Source organism: Stegostoma tigrinum, chromosome 10, assembly GCF_030684315.1.
Source record: "Stegostoma tigrinum isolate sSteTig4 chromosome 10, sSteTig4.hap1, whole genome shotgun sequence".
NCBI lineage: Eukaryota > Metazoa > Chordata > Chondrichthyes > Orectolobiformes > Stegostomatidae > Stegostoma > Stegostoma tigrinum.
The window spans coordinates 68,486,429-68,507,915 of NC_081363.1; the positions used below are offsets into that span (position 1 = coordinate 68,486,429).

At 40.4% G+C, this 21,487-nt stretch overlaps 1 protein-coding gene across 1 annotated transcript; it reads left to right on the forward strand.

Annotated features, from left to right (window-relative positions):
* Positions 1-2,838: 2,838 nt before the first annotated feature.
* Positions 2,839-19,751, forward strand: thbs1b (thrombospondin 1b). The gene is made up of 22 exons (XM_048537244.2): positions 2,839-3,072; positions 3,189-3,278; positions 3,402-3,952; positions 4,381-4,456; positions 4,937-5,130; positions 5,222-5,350; positions 6,160-6,253; positions 7,302-7,478; positions 7,889-8,065; positions 8,200-8,373; positions 8,499-8,626; positions 8,711-8,863; positions 9,388-9,606; positions 10,129-10,236; positions 10,743-10,902; positions 11,968-12,086; positions 13,376-13,610; positions 13,742-13,969; positions 15,122-15,393; positions 16,232-16,329; positions 17,260-17,399; positions 17,676-19,751. Exons 2-22 carry the CDS (start codon positions 3,212-3,214, stop codon positions 17,681-17,683), a joined length of 3,507 nt encoding a protein of 1,168 aa, XP_048393201.1. The 5' UTR covers positions 2,839-3,072; positions 3,189-3,211; the 3' UTR covers positions 17,684-19,751.
* The last annotated feature ends 1,736 nt before the right edge of the window (positions 19,752-21,487 follow it).

Sequence of the window (21,487 nt, forward strand, 5' to 3'; positions counted from 1 at the left end):
TGCTGCTTGGCCTGCTGTGTTCATCAAGCTCTACACCTTGTTATCACAGGATGCATTAACTTTTGTTTTCATTGATTCAGTCTTGGGATGTGTTTAATGTTGTGAACCACCTTCCTGAAATAATGCAGTCCACTTTGGAACTTTAGGCTGTTTCACAGGACAATCAAAAGTCCCACATCAGTCTGGACTCCAACAACATACAGATCAAATCAGATAAAGACTGCAAGGTTTACAGCCTCACAAAGAATCAGTTAGATTTTTCAAAAATATAAACACTTACATGGTTGTAACAGCTTTCTCAATCTCAGATGGCCCCTACAGCTAATGAAGTCAACTAACTGTTTCTAAGAAACCTATTCAGAGAAGTTATAATACACCTCTGGAGCAAATGGGACTTGAACCCAGGCCTCCTATCCTCGAGGCTGCCCTCTAGTAAGTGGTGGGGAATAGGACAGCTGCACCATAAGGCCCCACTCCAAGTAAAGAAGAATGGCAGCTCATCACTTATGAAAACATGCTTAATTTACATAATTGGTGCTCATAATCCAATCTCTTCGTCCTTTCAATAACATTGGTTGTCATCTTCTGTATTCTTTCACTGACTGCAATGTCTCTCTTTTACAAGTGTGAATAGAACTTTTCACACTGTTTAGTCGAAGTGCAGTTACATCAATGATTTGTAAAGTGGCAGTTGTAACTCACAGTATCAGTTCAATATTGACTTTTCAATACATCACAACATTTGATTTGATATATTTGTACCACTGAACATTGTTTCAATACCTTTAATTTATTGTCAATGGGATCCCTGGCAAAAACATGCTATAATTTTCCACACAAATTATTTTCTTTCCATTTATGTAATTGTCCCTTACCGCCCCACTACAACAATATATCAGTAATTGTTCTGTCCCACTGTTGGGTCTACTTGCCCCATTTGCAGTTTGTTTCACTTACTAACAAATTGTGATTCCACAACTAGTAGTTTGTATCTTTTCCATCATGTTGTATCAGTGGCTGCTTAACGAACCTCACAGATCTTTGGTTAGTTTGTTCTTTCAGGGCAAAGTCAATCCAGGTTTTAAATGGACGCACAGAGAGAGCAAATGGGCTGACAGCTACAGGCAGGGTCAATTCAGGGTGCAACACTGAAAATTGGGAAATGTGCTCATTCCAGATCACCAACAAAGTCAACTACACATTGAGAGCCGGTGCCATACACTCCAGAATGCATCAAACTCAAATATATTCAGGTCTAAAAGACCCTATGATTCCAGTGAGTAGTCATTATGGAGCAAGGCTCATTACTGTTGGCAAGAAGGACATAGACTTCAGAAATAAGAACAGAAATTTTGCAGCATTTTCCACTTATGGTTCAGGTTTCCAGCATCTGCAGTATTTTGCTTTCATTCGGCATAGAATTCAGCCCTGGCGAAGAGAAGTACGGACTGTACATGGACCGGAGAATTTTAAACCCTAATGCGCCTTGTCACAGACCACCCCCATCCGTCGTACAAACACCGAGCCATAAAGGGATTCATCCGAGACTTTCAACCTCTTGACACTGAGATTTTTAACCTCTTGACAAGGTCAAGTGGGACAAGAATACTTGCAAAAGCTGCAAAGGCAAATTTGTTTGGCTTTGGGAAATATTGCGCAGTGTTGGTTCACCCCTTCTTTGGACAGGTTGACACCAGTGCGAAACCCTAACTGCATGTGGCCAGTTGACAATGGAAGAAATTGCGCTGGTAAAATATTCGCCTGTGCAGAAGATCTGGAAGGCGAGTCAGCTAGGGGCCAAAGCCACAGAGTGAAACGTACACTGCTATTGTCTCAGGAAATCTTGACGAAGCTGACATACTCGGACTCTCGCTACTGTAGGAGTAAGCAAAAAAAAATGCACCGACGTCAAAAACTATTTCCAGGATCAGAATTTTCTCCAATGACTTAGAGATGGAATGGAAAATAACTAAAATAACTTCTAAAAAAATCTTTTTAGCAAAAGTTTTTTAAACACGCTGAAAATATAGTTCGGCCATGCGTAAGTGTAGTTACAGACATTAGAAAGTTGTTTACAACCTGGATACTTTTGTGTGGCATGAAATCGAGGAAAGTTACATTTTTGGGTTGGCACTGCTGAAATATGTCGGAAGGCGAGATCTGCTGCGAGACTGATCGATTTGCAATTTGGATTGAAGCGGTATGAAATGCTTTCGCGCTGTCCTGAGATGGTGAAACAAGCGAGACTCGAGAACCCGAAAAGCATTCGCTGGCCGGCAAATGAAACGACACACTTCCCCCTAGTGGGGAAATCGGAGGACAGCTCGAAAACACAGGACCGCAACATAACCACAAGCTCACAATTTGTGGAATTATGGAACAGATTTTTCATTTATTCGAGATACATCATTTCACTGAAATAAAAAAAGTCATTTTCTTAAACCACACCATCAGATTCCTATCATAGGGAGACTCAGAGTATATTCCAACAGGTGCTTGTTACATTTTGCTCAATAAAGGTATGTCTGGGAAGGGAATGTATGACACAGGACTGCCTGGGTTAGAGCAACAAAATCTGGATCCACGGACAGGATGGCGGAGGCGGGTGGGGTCTGGCTAGAACTCTCGCACCTCTCGGTAAAATTCTTTTGCGTCTTTTTGGCCCAGCTCCACTGGAATCCGCCTAATTACTTTCCTCGGTGCGGTCATGACTGCTTCGGAACTGTATCCCTCTTGTTGTGAGGTAACAGAATAAACACAAGCCCGCTTCCTCCCAGGCAGCCAGTGATTGGCAGAGACTGACTGCGAGGAATGTGAGAGGGTATTTAAAGCAGCCGTTCTCCAGGCTCACAGTAGTATCGATCTCGGGTACCTTCAGCTTCAGGGGCTGCTTCTTAGGCAAAGACTTCGAGGTGAAGAGAGACTTTTGAAACAAAAAAAATACAAGTAACGTTTCGAGTCTGAGAAGCCAGCTTACCAGATCTTGTACATTTCGGATTTGCCATCGTTTACCATCCGCGGAGCTATTATTGTTTGCACTGTTCATTTTAGGATTGAAAGCCTTCACTACTGGTCAGTGAACGAGTTTACATTTCAGTCGATGATAGCAGTAACACAGTAGTTTGAATAATTGTTTTGGAAACTCTATGCAGCTAAAACAAAAAAAATTCTCCCTTTTTTTATGCCAGGGTCTGAGAGAGTTCCTTCTGAAATGAAGCCACTGCACGGACTCTTCCTCCTTTTGATGATTGTTGCTTGCTCCTCCAAGCGAATCCAAGGTAAGTTGTGAGTGCACGTCCCCCCGCAGCTATTGGCGCTCCCCTCCTGTTGAAGTCACTTGCTTTGAAGAGTTAATGCTGTGCGTTTAAATGTGTGCCCTTCTCTTGCCTAATCCCCGACAGACGCCGGAGCGGATGGAGTCTTTGATCTGTTCGACATCACTGGCCTTACTCGCAAGAATGTAGGGGTGCATATGGTAAAGGGACCGGAGTCTAGCAGCCCGGCTTACAGGATCCTCAACCCTGACCTCATTGCCCCGGCTTCGGAGAACAGCTTCAGTGAGCTGATCGATCACATCCAGCAGGAGAAGGGATTCATTTTCCTGGCCACCCTGCGCCAGATGAAAAAGAGCCGGGGGACCTTAGTAGCCATCGACACGCTGCAAGGGACACGCATCTTCGAGATCCTGTCCAACGGCAAGGCGAACACTCTCGACCTGACCATCACCATCGACGGCAAGCAGAGTATGGTGTCCATCACCGATGCGCACCTGGCCAATGCCCGCTGGAAAAACCTCACTCTCTTCGTGCAGGAGGACGTGGCCACGCTGTATGTGGGATGTGAGAAGGTCAATGGCGTGGAGTTGGAGGAAGCTATTCACAAAGTGCTGAAGCCTGGTGACTACAGCCTGAGGCTGGCTAAGGGAGGACCTGGGCTCCGAAACAATTTTCAGGTAAGGGCAGACTCTCTCTCTCTCTCTCTCACACACACACACACACACACACACACACACACACACACACACACACACACACACTCACTCACTCACTCACTCTCATTCGCGCACACAGTCACACTCACTCACTCACGAAGGGGGGACAGCCAGAGGCAGGAACAGTGCAATAACTGACTCGACGCAAGTTACAGAAACTGCGGACGGCTGGTAATGCACTGAATGGTTTGTAAACGAAAGGCTGTTTCAAAAATGAATTTGGGCAGAGGAGTCACTTCAGATAGCATTAAATGTAGCGGAAGTTCGCGCGTTTTTCGACATGACGTTAACTAACAAATAAAAGTGCAGTGCAGAAGGAATCGTGGCTTACTATTTTGTTTTTTTGAAAAAGTGGCTCCAATTTTGTTTCTTCCTTCTGTGTGACACAGGGAGTTCTGCAGAACGTGCGCTTTGTCTTTGGGACCAACTTGGAAACCATTCTGATGAACAAGGGCTGCTACAGTAGTAAGTATCCGACACGGGCCTGTCCGGGGGAAATTTTCCTGTACAAGCGCTTGCTCACCTCCGCTGAAACAGCCGCACTACTTCACCTCGAGTGATAGTGGTTAGTGAGATTCAAAGATTATCCCGAACTCTTAACTAGGGACCATCTCATTCACATGAGGTGAGCCCCCCCCCGCCCTATATGTGTGTTTTTGAGGGGCGAGCGGGCTGCAGTGAGAGTTCGGAATTGTATCAGGAATAATCCAGCAACATCAACTTTCTAAATGCAGGTGCTGTGTTTTTGTGGGTGGAACGAATTGCTGCTTGCATTCCATGTCAGGCTTTGCTTTTAAAAACCTCTTGAGTAGAATCACCCTTGTCCATAAAAACAAATATGAGCTGTTACCCAAAGGACTTTATCCAGTGGTCTTGGCTGGAACAGTTCAGAATGTGTCCCATTAACCGCCAGCCCTCATGTAACTGCTCCTCTTATTTTTGCAGCTGCCCCAGGGATTCTTCCTTTACCAATCAGGGGCTCTGAAAGCCCGGCCATCAGGACCAACTTTTATGGTCACAAAACCAAAGATCTTCAGACGGTCTGTGGCATCTCCTGCGAGGAACTATCCAACATGTTCTCTGAACTGCAAGCTCTCAGGACCATGGTCACCCAGCTGGTTGATAATGTTCAGAAAGTGGTAAGGAGACTAAAGGAATCGAGCCTTTTGTAAGTTACTTTAGTTACTTGTGCATGGGGTTGTAATGAATTGTCACTACCTTCTCCTCTAGACTGCAGAAAATGAATTAATTGCAAGAAGCATTGGAATCAAACAGATAGGAGGATGTTTCCACAATGGCATGACTTACAAAGACAAAGATCAATGGAAAGTGGACAACTGCACAGACTGCACTTGTCAGGTAAAACCGCAACATTTGATGCAACTCAAAACTTAACTTGCTTTTCCAAAAAAAGCTATAGCAAAGATTCCTGCATTGTAATAATCACTTAAAGTTGTTTCACTTGCATTCAGATTGAAATTGCATGGTCTAGCAGTAGTCAATTGTCGTGCCAACTTAGTAGCTGGAACTATCACCAACGCTGCCAAAACGGTTAAAAAGCATTAGGAAAGCCACAGGTCTTAGGACTGTTTGGGTTGCTTTTGAGTGGTTTTGAATATCTGTAGGGAAACACTGCATTGGGCAATATTTTCAAGGGGAAGAGCCTGTGCCAAATATAAACTGGACCAAATTTAAAGGAACTGACTACTTGGAACAATGTTAAAAGCTTTTTCCAGAAGAAAAGTATGAAAGCCGTAATCTTGGTAATTTTGTCAGGGAGTAAATTTGCAGATAATTGATGTAAATCAGCAAAATATGCGGGATGGGCAGACAATATATCAACTGGAGTGTGCTTTCTGAGCCGATTGTTATCAAATTCTGCACTTCCAGCCTCTGAAAATACTTGCACTGCAGTTCCTAAAGTAATTAGGATTTTCTGGTTCCTCAACAACACATGGCATTATTCAGGCTCCATCCCTTTCTAGCTGCAGGCAAAGTGAACCAATAAACACAAGACTGGAAAAATAAAAATGGATTTTAACCAACTGCTATTATTGTGCTTTGGCCAGCGCACTTGGCAGATGGTGTTGTTGTCAGGAATATGTTTAAAAGCTTGTCCTCTCCTAAGGTTGCTTACTCACATTTTTTCTTTCCTTACCGTTTTTCAGTCATCAGTCACCTTTTGCCAAAGGATTTCCTGCCCTACTGTGTCATGTGCTGATGCTATAGTCCCGGATGGGGAATGCTGTGCCCGCTGTCCATGTAAGTCCTGGTGAAACTATCTTCCATTCTAAAAAATGCATAAATGAGGTCTATGTTTGGGGTGGGGAGAAGAGAACTGCATGCTGCAGGGAAAGCCACCACTGACTTCAAACTATTGAGTGAGTAACATCGGCTTGATAGACTGTATTTTCCCATTGTAACCCCATTTAAGGCTTGAAAATGGTTATGACCTCTCAAAACTGAGAGTGCGGGCAGTTACTGAGGGAGCATAGCTTTTATGACTCACTCAGAGGTACCTGGTAGCAACTGAGATAACAAGGTGTAGAGTTGGATGAACACAGGATGCCGAGCAGGAAGGCTGACGTTTCGGGCCTAGACTGTTCTTCAGAAAAACTGATAGCAACTGCTGCCTCAGAGCTTGAAACTTCCGAATTTCTGCTTGTGACTGGGACCCCACCACCACCACCCACCCAATTTGGTAAACCTGGGATGAAAAGATGCAATGGTTCTCTAAACTGTCTGTCTGGCTAGCTATATACTATGACAAGCGTTGAAAATCCTATTAAACAGAATTTTTTTGTAATGTGGAATTTAACATCTCATATTGAGAACCATTTAGGAAATATTGCGCATAAGCTTTTATACAGTGGTATCTATGGGAAATAAAATTGTGAATCAGATATAGAAGCTGTTTGAACCATAGCAAGAAAAATAACTGTGTAGAGTTTCTGGAATATGAGTATATTTTGCATAACCGTGCTAAAACTAGATGATCCGCTACAACCAAGGTGATAAGAGGTTGTCAGTCACTTGATCCTTTGATGTGGATTTATCTTTTATCCCAATATAATGAAAATAAGGGTTGAAAGTCCAGACATATTAAAAATCATAGCAGATTTGACCTAAGGACTTACTGTCAGTGTAAGCAGCTGGCAAGAGCAAGTGCATTTGAGAAAACAAAATGTGTACAGACTTTGTAGTTTGGTTAGTTTACATTTCATACATTGTCTGAGGACATTCCATCGTGCAAGGTGCAATAAACTTCTCTTATTTTGAGACTGCTGTTGACATGTTTAATTTTCTACAGCAATTCCCAATGAATCCGAGGCTGGCTGGTCTCCCTGGTCTGAATGGACACATTGTTCTGTCACCTGTGGAATTGGAACCCAGCAGCGAGGCCGCTCCTGCGATCGGATTAATAGTGACTGTCATGGGACCTCTGTTCAGACTCGTAGCTGTCACTTAGAAGAATGCGACAAGAGATGTGAGTTTTGTACCCCATCTGCGATTATGTTGCTTGTGTACATCAAGGCAATAAAGTAGTGATACTGAATTTTACATACCAGCACACATGTCCTTGTGGGTCCATTCTTCAATTTCATACACCAGCATGAACCCAAGCTGAACCAGTCCAGGGAAAATTACTGCTTCACATTGGAAGTATAAAATGTCAACTGTTTTAAGACAGATGGAATTAATGTGACCAAAACTAATAAATATACTGCAGCATCAGTGACACTCATCTCAGCTTCCTTAACCTGCACCTACTTTAAATGTTGGTTTAATTTTTGAGGTTTGACTATTTGCCACGGAACTATTTAAAAGAGAGTAGCCTATTTTTCTAATGTTCGGCAAAACAATGATTCCTCATGTTCACATTTTATTTTGTTTCAGTCAAACAAGATGGTGGTTGGAGTTATTGGTCCCCTTGGTCGTCATGCTCAGTGAGCTGTGGAACTGGAGTGATCACTCGCATCCGCCTGTGTAACTCCCCAATGCCACAAATGGGTGGCAAAGAGTGTGTGGGTCAGAAGCGGGAAACTGAAAAGTGCGAACAGGTCCCATGCCCAAGTGAGTATTTGTTTAGGGTGCAAGATGTTTCATAAATGTTATTTACAAAATCCTATTCCTACCAGTCACTAAAAACACAAGTTGTAAAATGTGCCTGGTGTAAGATCCTCAAAGTATATCATTCTGTTTTTCAGTTGATGGGAACTGGGGTGTCTGGTCACCATGGAACGCTTGTTCCGTCACCTGTGGAGGAGGAATTCAGAAACGTACACGTCATTGTGACAGTCCAGCACCAAAATATGAAGGCAAAAATTGTGTGGGTAAATCCCAGGAGACTCAGCTATGCAACAAACTTGAGTGCCCAATTGGTAAGCTTAGCTGTTTTCATATGTCTTTAGCTTTAACAACTGGTTATGGTTGAGCAATATTTTTTTTTTGCCCTGTGGTGTGTATCTTACAACATTTTAATCAGCACAAATCATCTGTATTACAGATGGATGTTTATCAAATCCATGCTTTGCTCAAAGCAAGTGTACGAGCTTCCCAGATGGCTCCTGGACATGTGGTCCCTGCCCTCGCGGTTACAGAGGAGATGGTATTCACTGTGAGGACATTAATGAGGTACTGCCCTATGGATTTAATGGTATGTTTGGTACATTGTAAATTCTAGTTCTGTGCCTCAATTCTTTTTTAAATCTCTTATAGTGCACAGAAGTGCCTGATACCTGTTTTCAAGTCAATGGGGAGCATAGATGTGAAAACACAGAGCCAGGTTACAACTGTCTGCCCTGCCCACCACGATACACTGGCATTCAACCATTTGGCAGAGGCATTGAGGAGGCTACAAATAACAAGCAGGTGAGGTTAAGTCATTAACTGTCTCACATACTTGTAGTTCAATATGTCATAATTTTACTTAGGAATCAGAAGATTCTTAGTTCATGTTCCACTCCAGGACCTGAGTACAAAAATCAAGACTAATATTCCAGTGCAGTAGTAGGGGACCACTGTCTATTAGAGGTGTTTTCTTTCAGAGGGGACATTAAATTAATGCCTGGAGATGGTGAATTAGTGATAATGTCACTGGCCTAGTAATCAACTGGACCAGGTCAATCCTCTGAGGACATGAATTTGAATCACAGTTGGTAGAATTTAAGCTTACTCAGTAGGTTCTGGAATTTAAAAGAAACTAGTTTCAGTAATGTTTTGACAGTAACGTCCACTCCTGTTTTTTTAAGAAATGTAACAGCAATTAATCAGTTAAGTTGCTTTAGAAATTTATATCTACCTGAAAGGTTGGGTATTGCCTAAAATGTTTAATATTAAAGCTGTGACTGAGCTTACAAGACTTTTAAATGAACTAAATTTTCTTTTTGATACAGGTCTGTGAGCCACGTAACCCCTGCAAAGAGGGCACACACAATTGTAACAAGCATGCCAGATGCATTTACCTTGGTATCTTCAGTGACCAGATGTTCCGGTGTGAATGCAGGCCTGGTTTTGCCGGCAATGGCATCATCTGTGGAGAGGATAGTGACTTGGACGGTTGGCCAAATGAAGATCTCACCTGTGTGGTCAATGCTACTTACCACTGTAAAAAGGTAATCTTTCATTGCTTCCAAACTAGGAGCTGCCTAATAGTTTTCACCATCGCAAATTCATTAAGTGGCAAACATCAATTTAGCTTAAGTATAGTGCTTCAGCTGAAATATCATTGGTATCGTTTAACACAGCCTTTTACAACAAAGGCAACATTTTTATACCCTTGGGGCAAATAGCATTGATGTATTGAACATGCGCTACAAACAGAAAGTTGAGTTGTAACGTATCACATTTAGAATTAACTTGTCAGTTTTCGGTGTAATAAATTTGTATTTGGACAAGAAAAAGACAGGGTGTGGATTGTAGAAGAAATTTCCGTCAGACTGAGTGAACATTAATTTTAACAAACCTCTCCGTTGTGTCAGCCTAACATTTTCTTGTTAGACGACTGGCTTTTAAAGTGGAATCAAAGAGAAAGGTCTAACAATTCCTTAGAACAGCTTCTTTGCATGGAAATGAAGTGACAGGTCTTTGAACAGTGTTAATATACAGCTACAATAGTAATCCTTCTTGATTTCCAGGACAATTGTCCATCACTCCCTAATTCTGGACAAGAAGATCATGATAAGGATGGAGTTGGCGATGCCTGTGATAACGATGACGATAATGACGGCATTCCAGATGAGAGGGTAAGACGTGAGAAAGATATTCTTCCCCTTTGCCATTGTGCAAATGTAGACTATGCTAACAAAAAGTACATTCCAACCAATGGCATTCATTCAAAGATGGAAAAGAAAACATTGTTGCAGAATGCAGGTGAGATTCATTGGGAGTTATTGTACACTGCCAAATCTATCTGGGCCTTGTCTCAGGTACCCGAGAAACCTACTTGCAGAGTGTAATATCATTCAAAGGAAGCTTTCCTCTGACTTGGCCCTTTGTGTTTTCATACCAATATGCACATAAAGATTCTGAGACAGAAGTGTTTTGGCAAGCAAACCCTAACTTTTGAAACTGTGCTCCAGCAATTTGACACCTAGATGTCCATAACCACTGTCTACGCTCCTACTGAATAATAGTTTCAGACAACATACTCCCAAATTAAGTACAGTTCCATTCAAAACTTAAACAGAACCTTTCTAATTGCTTAAAACTTGTATTTCCATCTAATTCCATCTGACAACTTATTCTGCAGGACAATTGCGCATTCCTGTTTAATCCTCGCCAATATGACTATGATCGGGATGATGTCGGAGATCGCTGTGACAACTGCCCTTATGACCACAACCCTGACCAGACAGACACTGATGCAAATGGAGAGGGAGATGCCTGTGCCATTGATATTGATGGAGATGGTAAGAATTCTCAATTTGCAAGTTAAAAATTGCAAGTTATCGTATTTCAAACACCACATCATAGAATCATTAAAAATGCAGAAAGCTATTCAGTACTTGCTGTCTGTGACAGTTCTCCAAAGACCAGAACTTGGTGAACTGTTATCTCCTCTCCATTGTCCAGCACCTTTAGATAATTGTCTAGTGCACTCCTATGTGGAAGGAAGTTATTCGTCCTGTTACTTTCACTTCTTTTGCCAATTACTTTAAATTTGCACCCTCATTCTCGATTTTTATTTTACAAGTGGTTACGCTTCCTTTTTATCCATTCCGTCCAGATCTCTTGTGATTATTGACCGTCTCTATCAAATATTGAGTTTTCTCTTCTCCAAGGAAAACAATCCCAACTTCTATCCTCATAACTAAAGTTCCTCCCCACAGAAGTATTCTTTGTGAATCTCTTCTGCAATCCTTCTGATGCCTTCACTTTGTCCATAAAGTATGAATCCAAAATGGGGTGCAATATGTTGGCAATAAAGCATTGGAATCATAATAAGGAAAGCAAGCCTTTCGCTCATTGTGTTTGCATTGAAAGAGTTGTTCATCTAGTCCCATATAGATGCTCTTTCCCCATGACTCTGCAAAATTTTCATTTACAAGCATTTATTCAACTCCATTTCAAAAGGTAACTAATTTGCTACCATCACCCTTTCAGGTATAATGACAACCTTGGCATGCAAAATAAAAACTGATTTCTTCTGATTCTTTTACAAATTTTATAAACCTGCATGCTTTACTGACTGAGCAACCCACCAGTGATAACAGTTTCTTATTTGCTTGATCAGAATTCCTTACATTTTTAATGAATATTAAATCTCTCCTTACTCTCTCTGTTCTAAGGAGAACACTTCCAATTTCTCTGGTCTCATAATTTTCTTAAACTCAAATTAATGCGTCAATACAAAGCTTAGAAATTTTCTGAAAACTTGTTTTATTTTTACAACACAGAAATTCAGTGAAGGAATGTTTATTCTAAAGTTCCACATTTCTGATTAATATTGCTGCCAATTTTTTTTTGCTTTCTAGGCATTCTGAATGAGAAGGACAACTGTCCATATGTGTATAATGTTGACCAGAGGGATACAGATTTAGATGGTGTTGGTGATCAGTGTGATAATTGTCCATTGGAACACAATCCAGAACAAGTAAGTTTTATTGAAGTTTCAATTGATACCTACCATCAAAAATGTAAAATCCAATCTTTCCAAATAAGGACTTTTTTTTTCCAAGTGCTTTCTATTACTTACATATCTTAGAATAGCCAGGAAGAATGGTAGTAATGAATATTTGAAATCTGCAGAGAATATGGTTAATAATTGCTACCTGCAAATTAGTATCTAAAAATCTGAAGTAGCACTATTCACAAGTATTAAATTGTGGCTTTCAGTCAACATGCTTTGCCAATGATTACGTAATAATTAAATTCCTCTGATTTATCATCTTTGGTTTTGTAGAAATGATTGTTTCTCTCCCTGTTGCTTGGGTTAATTTGTATTCTCTCAGAGTTAGCAGTGATAAGCATGGCAATAAGGTTCTTGATGCAAGTGAATTCTGTCCCTATAAAATTAGGTTGTAATGCAGTGTTAGCCTCTGTCTGCAGAGCTTTGGATTGCATCCATGTAACTGCTACAAATCTGAACTTTAAATTATTTAGCTTTTACATGCCAATTTAATTACATCTTCACCAGATCCCAGGGAAAACACTACTTCCACATTTTGTGTTGAAATGTTTAAGATATTTTTTTAAAAACAGCATGACCCTGTCAATAGGAACTTAGTTGTTATGAAGAGGCATGTGGGGGATTTATAAGAAACTGTTCCTTTCGTGGCAGCTAAGGTTATTCCGTTAAGGATGGCAATGTTCTTTGAACAGAGTTTAACCAACAAATAAAATCCTGTTAAAAGGAATGCCAACCAGACTAGAGAGCATGAGACAGTATTTTGATTGATGTTTGCATTATCCTGACCCACCATAATCCACAATTTACTGCTTCATTCCAATTAACCTAACCAAAAGAAGTAAATTATTGCACTGTAATCAACATCCTTATATAATACAAATCATTAAACAAGAGAAGAAATGTTGATGTTTTGGCTTTTGTTGTATGCTCATTTGCTAGGAACATAAGTAGTACAAAAGACAGAACCTAATGGGCTCCAGTCAATGTAATTGTAAAAGAACAGTGACACCAGTCTGTAAAACCAGTAATCATTCTACTTTTATGCATAGTTTATACATCCAGCTGCACAGATGTTGCAGCAGGGTCAGAACAGCACTGTACTGTATCAATATAATGTGCTGCTCTAAGGCTACATGAATTTGGTTTGTGCTTATAAAACGGAACCGATTTCACCTTTATCTTGGCTGGTATTGCGTTTGACTGTTATGTACACTGCTTCAAAACATAGACTGATGTATGTTATTTAATTTCAGACCGACTCCGACTCTGACCTTGTAGGAGATAAATGTGACAATAACCAAGATATCGATGAAGATGGTCACCAGAATAACCTGGATAACTGCCCCTACATTCCCAATGCTAACCAGGCAGATCACGACAAGGATGGAAAGGGCGATGTCTGTGATCATGATGATGATAATGATGGTATTCCTGATGAGAAGGACAATTGTAGGTTGAAAGCCAATCCTGACCAAACTGATTCTGATGGTGAGAAAATAAAAATTCTCTTAATATGATTTATTAGCCTTTTCCTAGAAACTAGAGCCAAATAACAACAGAAAAATGTTCAGCAAAACTTTGAGAGTTCAAGTGAAGAATGCCACTTCTGTTTTGTTCAGGTGATGGCCGAGGTGATGCTTGCAAGGATGATTTTGATGGAGACAGTATCCTGGACATCTATGATGTTTGTCCTGAAAACTTTGAAATCACTGAGACTGACTTCCGCAAATTCCAAATGGTACCATTGGATCCTAAAGGAACATCCCAGATTGACCCCAACTGGGTAGTCAGACATCAAGGCAAAGAGTTGGTGCAAACAGTTAACTGTGATCCTGGCATTGCTGTAGGTGAGTGGATTTAGACTACACCCCAATCATCTGAGATATTCAACTTATAGCCAGAAAAGGTGCAAAGTTGGCAGTGTTATGCCTTACCCAAGGAACTGACCCTATCCAAGAAGAAAGAAAATTCCGCTTTGGGCTTCATTTAAATGCTATTAGCACCCTCCAGCTGCCAACTGGGTGCCCACTGTAGTTTGTAAAATCAAACAGTTGTCAAGTGTCTATTGGTAGGTCATGATGCAGAGAAAAGGGCATGAAATCAGGTCTGTGGGAAACTCTCTAAAGCATGAACAGCTGGCACAATTTTTTTCCCCCTAGTGGGCTCAGAATTCCCCAAATCAAAAGCAAACCATTAGCTGGGATTTCATTTAAAAGACTGCATTTGGGCATTCACCATCTGCTTCAGACTTCGCAAGGCACAAACACCACTGATTGTTGTACCTACCCTTTGAAATCTGGGTCAGCCAACATGGCAAGTGTGCATCTTTGCATATTTAAGCATCCTTACATCTGTTTCAGGTGGGCTGCTTGGCATTTTACTGTCTTCCTAATCAATACCTTGGTGGGCTTCAGGTTTCAAAAAAAATGCAGCTGAGGTGCCTTCTCCATTCCCCACTCCTGGTCACAAATTTTCTGAAACTGTGTTTGAGAGTTGAATTTCTCTCCTATATTCTAATATTTGATTAAGATTTACAATCAGCCACCTTAGTTCGGTGGCATAGGACCAAAGTTCAAAACAGGCAGAGATTTCACAATCTAATTTTGATGAGCTACTTGTAGCACCAGTCAAGTCTTTAACTCCTGTCTGTTGAGATGTAATGTTTGGTGTTTAACAGTCCTACTTTGAAACTTTGTACTGATCTTAGGTTTTGCTCTTTTAAGACAAAGCAAACTACATTAAACATGGGTAAAATCTACCTACCAAGGTGTACATTAGTGTTACTCTATATGCCCTTTCCCGATATAGATGATTGACGTTGGTGAATAAAATGACAGTATGATTGTGCGCTATATTAATTCAGAGGTCATTCAAAGTGTTTGTTCCTGAATGAACCAAACCATCCTTTATTCAATATAAATGTGGTACATATCATTCAAATTACTGTTGATTGCTTGTGAAAATGATTTATTAAATGGTACATTTTTCTTTGTCAATAGGATATGATGAATTCAATGCTGTGGACTTCAGTGGTACTTTCTTCATAAATACTGAGCGAGATGATGACTATGCTGGATTTGTATTTGGATACCAGTCAAGCAGTCGCTTCTATGTGGTAATGTGGAAGCAGATCACACAAACCTATTGGCTCGATACACCAACCAGAGCACAGGGCTATGCTGGACTCTCCATCAAAGTGGTGAACTCTACAACTGGTCCAGGAGAGCACTTGCGTAATGCACTCTGGCACACTGGCAATACAGAAGGACAGGTATGAGATCTCCCTGAACCAATTAAAAGTTGTATACTGGGACAACATGTTTTACATGATGCCTTACAGAAACTGTAGCCATATTTTGTCCAATATCATGCATATGGCTTATAGCAAGGCTTTTAGGAAAATTCATAACAGTTCTACTTTGAAACTAGAGAATGGTAATACTACAACAAGAAGAAAAGATCATTACTTTTATTATGTAGTGTCTATAGTAATAGAATATAAATTAGTCTTACCTGAACAGAGGAATGTTTGCTGGGAATTGCTAGACCAAAAATAAACTAGTGTTTACCTATATATTTTTCCCATTCTCATACACTGTCAGGGCATAATGGTTGTGAAGTTGTTGGCTAATCATTGTAACCAAACTCTTATGAATTGGTCTGCAACAAATCTGCACATAACCTGAAGAAAGCCCCCGTGGTTAAGAACTTTGGACTCATAACTTCAAAGTCATTATTTTTCTTTTCAAATGTGCTACATTTAGCAACCCAATTACCCTTGATACTGATTAAGCAAGCACCAGGTGACTTTTAAAGTACATTGATAGTTGGGAATGCCCTGAACAGACTGCGATCATAGGACATAGGAACAAAAGTAGGCAATTCAGCCTGTCAAGCATGCTTTGCTATTCAGAGATCATGGCTGATCTAGTCGTCAACTCCACTTCCCTGTCTTTACCCCATTACCATAAACAAGAGATTGCTACCATTTAGTTTTGCATAATAAACCTCACAGAAACAGTATAAATAAAATGCTGTTAAACCAGCTGGTTGTATTGTGCCATTCTAGCTCACCAGTTTGTTGCTAACTTATTGTTTTCATCTGTTAGGTTCAAACTTTGTGGCATGATCCACGTAACATTGGTTGGAAGGACAGGGCTGCTTACAGATGGCAGTTAACCCACAGACCCAAGACTGGATTCATCAGGTAACTAGCTCAGTGTATACTGTGTGACTGGCAAGAGCAAGAAAGTTATGATGGAGCAGTATATTATGTTAGTTAGGCGACAGCTGGAGTACTGTGTGCTGTTAAGGTCCCTGCACTTTAGGAAGGTTGCGATTGCACCAGTGTGTGCAAAAGAGATCCATCACAATGTTGCCTGGGCTGGAGGGTGTGAGCTTTGAAGACAGACGATAAAAGATGGGGTTATTTTCTTTTAGAGCAGAAAGACTGAGGGGATGTATACTCCGTTCTAAGGGGCACAGGCAATGTAGGCCTGTCCCCTTATTAGAGGGGTCAACAAAAATGTAGCACAGTTTTAAAGGAAGGAGATTAAGACAGGATGTGAGAAAAGGTTTTCTTCACCCACCATATTGTTGGTATCTGGAAGGGTAGTAGAGGCGGGAACTGTCCAGACATTTAAAAATTGTTTAAATTAGTACTTGAAATGGCATAACATACAACAATATGTGCCAAGTGCTGGAAAAATGGCATTAGAATAGATGGCTTTTTGTTGAAAGTCATGGACAATACTGGATCAAAGGGTCTCTTTCCATACTGCAAAGTCATACTCTCTCTAATGCATAAAATGCTTGAGCAGCGTGCATGTAGTGGTACAACAGGAGCATGATGGGCTAGTAATTTGGAAGTTGATGGATCAGAACTATCCTCTTCTAAAAAGTGCTCCTATGGTATAGTGGTAGTGTCCCTACTCCTGAGGCACAATTCCAGGTTCAAATCCTACCTGCTCCAGAGGTGTGTAACAATGTTTCTGAACAGGGTGATTAGAAAGCACTTGTGCTTGAGAACAGTTGGAGTATTGAATCACAATACACTGCAGATCGAGTTGCTCTGGATTGTGAACAAATCTACAGTTAAATATTCTGACAGCATAAAGCTTTGCTCTTCTTACTACAGAGTTGTAATGTATGAAGGGAGAAAGATCATGGCTGACTCTGGGGCCATCTATGACAAGACTTATGCTGGTGGAAGACTGGGTCTCTTTGTCTTCTCTCAAGAAATGGTTTACTTCTCTGATCTCAGATATGAGTGTAGAGGTAAGGGCTGCATTATTACAATCTGAATACTAAATTCCACCAGTTTTCATGAAGATTTTGTAAAGTTCTTACTGCGCTAATTGTTCCTTGATAATTCTTCATGTGGAAGGTTAAGTGGGAAAATATATCTTCTGAATAAAAATTAGAATTAATAATAGCAAGAGCACGTTAAAATTCTAACAAAACTTGTATAAAAACTGAGAGCCATGCAGGCCATTAGAATCACCGATTCCCAATTTAGACTGTGACTGAATTTTCATTGTCATCTTTTCACAGATTCGTAATGTCAGCATTTCAGGAAGTGGAAATATTTTAAAAGTTGGTGTTGCACCTTTCTCTTTTCTTGGAACAAATCCTGGGACCATTGTTCTCCTCTTCCCTTTCATTTGTGGAATCAAAAGCACACGACCAGCATTGGCTGATAGAACTCACTGGATGTTATCAACGTAAAATTCAGCAACAAGTCTGCAAAGGAACTGTTCCCTTGATCACAACTGACTATAGTAACTTGTCTTTGCTTCTGACAAATGCAAATCGCAATCACATTAAAAAAAATAATACCTCTGTTACATCTGGAAAAAGCTTTACTTAGTAAGTCGTTGGGCATTCCAGCCCTACGATTTTGCATAGCTGGAGTTTTCATGGAAGGAGATTGCACACTGTTAATGAGACTATATTTCTGCTGTGGATGGTTATTTAAGTAATAAAACAACAAGAGGGTCAAGTATGGTGGGAAGAAAAACTGAGGCTTAATTTAACAGGATAAAGAATTTACAAAAGGTTGGGGAGAAGAACTGTAGGATCTTTCTTGTTTGTGAAAAATATCTGGAAGATACCATGGAGGAACTTATTACTTTTTTGTACTGGAACTTATTTGTTAATTTGTCAATAAATTAATATTACTCATGTAAAAATGCAAGTGAAAATGTAAATGTCCAACCCAGCACCCCCGCCATAACTCCCAAACCAAGCCAGCCCTCCAGATGCATGCTGAGCAAACTAAATCAGATGTCGAAACATGTATTTTCAGGTCCTATGGCAAAGAAGAAAAGTGGAAGATCACACATATCCATGGTTCCCATAGGATAGCACTGCCATCAGCTAGAGCTTTTCTTCTAAATGAAACTAGTCTGATGGTAACAAGTAAATTTAGAGCATTTAGACAGCACTCTCTCCAGCACCTATGCTGGCCTCATGGTAAGTTCATTTGCTTTCAATACCATGGTTGAAAAGGCAAAAGCAGACTGTCAAAGAGACTGCTCTTCTCTTTAACCAGTGTTTGCCAAACTGGCAAACTGTTCTGCCTGTAGATATAAAAAAGTACAATTTTTAATGTCTATTTATTTTCCTTTCCTGGATGGAATACAATTGAAGGACACTTTAAAAAAGATTAAAAGGCGGCAGACTATCCATGAGAGTTTATCACTAGTCCTTGTGTGCATTGTAAGATTGTAAATACAATTATTATTTATTAACATTGTTCTATATTGATGCTAGCTAGTTTAGGGTATTTTTATTTGTTTGAAAGTTGTGTCCTACTTGTTGTTTGAAAAGGGCAGCCCATAGTGAAGTTGAAATTGGGAGACTCCCTGAGTCTAATCAGTATGTTTCTTGGAAACCAGTGGGCTTTAGGATGCAGTTCTCTTCTTTCTGCTTAAGAACAGACTAGCCCTTTTAGAAGAGCCTAGAAGCTGTTTTGTTCTTCTTCTTCTTCAACCACTTGTGCCTTGGTACTTGTGGATCTATATCTTTCCCAAAAAGTGAAAAAGGTGAAACTTCTTTATGTACAAATATTACCTCATTGTTGTATGATCGATAAGAACCTTTGGATCAAGCAGCAGAAAACCTTGCTCACGTGTCTAAAGTCTCTTGAAGCTACTGTAGTATAAAAAGCTGTGTACATAATCAAAAATTTATTTTTGCAGAAGAAAAATGTATTGCCCCAGTAACAACAGATTTTCTCATGCTGCCGGGTGTTTTTTTTTTCTCTTTACCCCCCCCCAGCTTCTTTGTATGTCATTGCTTTTTTTTTTAAAAAGAAGTTTGTATAAATTATTGAGTTTCTCAGTTGCAACTTGTAACATTTAAGCAGGTTAAAGTCTCATTATTTTGTAGATAAGCTATTTAAGTAATTTATCTGGCAATGTTATCTAGAGTTAGCGTTTCTGTCTGTATGAAATCTTTTGCACACGGAGTTGAGATGTTGCTTTTTTTACATACTTTTTTTAATCATTTAGCAGTTGCTTCTTTTGTACATCCCTCTAACCATTTTACATTTAAAACTGTTCAAGTCATACAGTGCTGTTTGTGATAAACATGAAATGACAATAAAACATACAGAAATCCAAACTGCATTGGCCTCAATTTTGATTCCTTCTATAGTGACACGCCATTCATGATTGAAGGGACTTCCTGAGCTGGCCACTTGATGAATGCATCCACAGACTGATATCTAAGTTGCTTCACATCCAAATTCAATGCAATTATCACAATGCTGCTTAGCAATTATTTTTAACAAATATATCTTCCATCGGGACTGAACTGTTTACATATCATCAATCTCATTAAGTAATGGATCTGAAAGTGGATAATTTTAATTCCATAGCTCAAATAGTTAGTTTAAGTAGACTTATGCATAAATGTGGTGCTTCAAAACATTTTTAAAAATTACATTCTAAGTCCTCTCACATTGCTCTAGGATCCCCCCCCCCCCGCCGTGACTATTTCACAGTCAAAGGAAAAGCTAACTGTTTAGCTCACAGGCCTCTGCCTATTAATACTGCTTGAGCTGGCAAGAAGGTAATATTCAACTCACAGGCTTGTTCTTCAGAGTCAGTTGTTAAGTAGAGAAGAAGTCCAATAAGTCTGAACAATTCATTTAGTGTCATTTTCCTATCTCCTCCCATAACCCTGCACATTACTTCTTTTCAAACCACCATCTAATTGACTTCAAGTGACTCAACTGAACCTACTTCCACCACTTTTTCAAACAGTGTCTTTCAGACCCTACTTGCATGAAAAATCTTTTCTCCATACTCCTTTTGTTTCTAGACCAGTTGTTTCAGGACATATTTTGAGTTTACTCACTGTTGTGATACAGAAAAAGCTGGAGCTAATACTTGGGCAAATACAGTTCAAGGTGAAAGGAAATCAGGTTTATGGCCTTATGCAGATCTTAGGTTGTCTTTGTGAACTGAAACCCGCAGATGACTACTGTGATTACTACTGCTTTACAGAGATGATGATCAATCTGTAATGATCAGTGACACATTGTGCCTAGCATTTGGACACTGAATGCATGTCACATGCAGGATACTATGATCACAGTTAATTTCAGTCTGTGCTGTGAAGGTGCTTGATAACTGCAATTACACCTCAAGTGCCTTCTATCACACACAAGCAGAGCCTGTCTGCTCAGACAGAGGGAAAGAAAACTTACTTCCCCACTCTAGGTGTGGATGCCACCATTTTCCACTTTCATTGCACTTTTGCAATTCGCACGAAGATGGAAGGTAGCATGCAACACATTTTACAGAATGAATTGTAGGCTCAGGCTGGTAATCAAGATCTCCTTACCCAAACTTCCACAGTGCTTTCTTCCTTGCATTTCCTGTTGATGCTATCAGTGCTGAACTTCCAAACACTCACACTCGACCTCCTCCATATTACACCTGCATCTCCCAACATTACTGCCTAAGCATCAGCGCTATAGCTTAAACACACTAAGCATCATGCTGCGCTCCTCCCCACTGCCCTCCTCCCACCCACAAGCATTGCCCACCCTTATATGTTTGTTGAGTTGCCCGACTGTCCACTCTAATCCTCAGGAATGACTTCCCCAAATTCCCTCTCAGCTGCAGCCCCTCTTAAGCAATCTTGGCTTTCAATGAGCAGACACCCAGGACTGACTGAGGCCCCCACCTAAATGACATTTACAGATAAGCATGACTGAGGAGTTACCACCCTGTGGCTGACCTCTGTGCAGTTCCCCAGCTGAATGACAAAAAATGATCAGACTAGTTGCACTCAGACTGCCATGACATGGAACTGCTAATCTTGACCACTCCAAGTGGCCAAATGATCATGTA

Coding starts and splice junctions, on each gene's coding strand:
- thbs1b (XM_048537244.2), top strand. CDS start 3,212: ATGAAGCCACTGCACGGACTCTTCCTCCTTTTGATGATTGTTGCTTGC. Junction 4,457..4,936: donor GAACAAGGGCTGCTACAGTA/GTAAGTATCCGA, acceptor TTATTTTTGCAG/CTGCCCCAGGGATTCTTCCT. Junction 12,087..13,375: donor TGGAACACAATCCAGAACAA/GTAAGTTTTATT, acceptor ATTTAATTTCAG/ACCGACTCCGACTCTGACCT.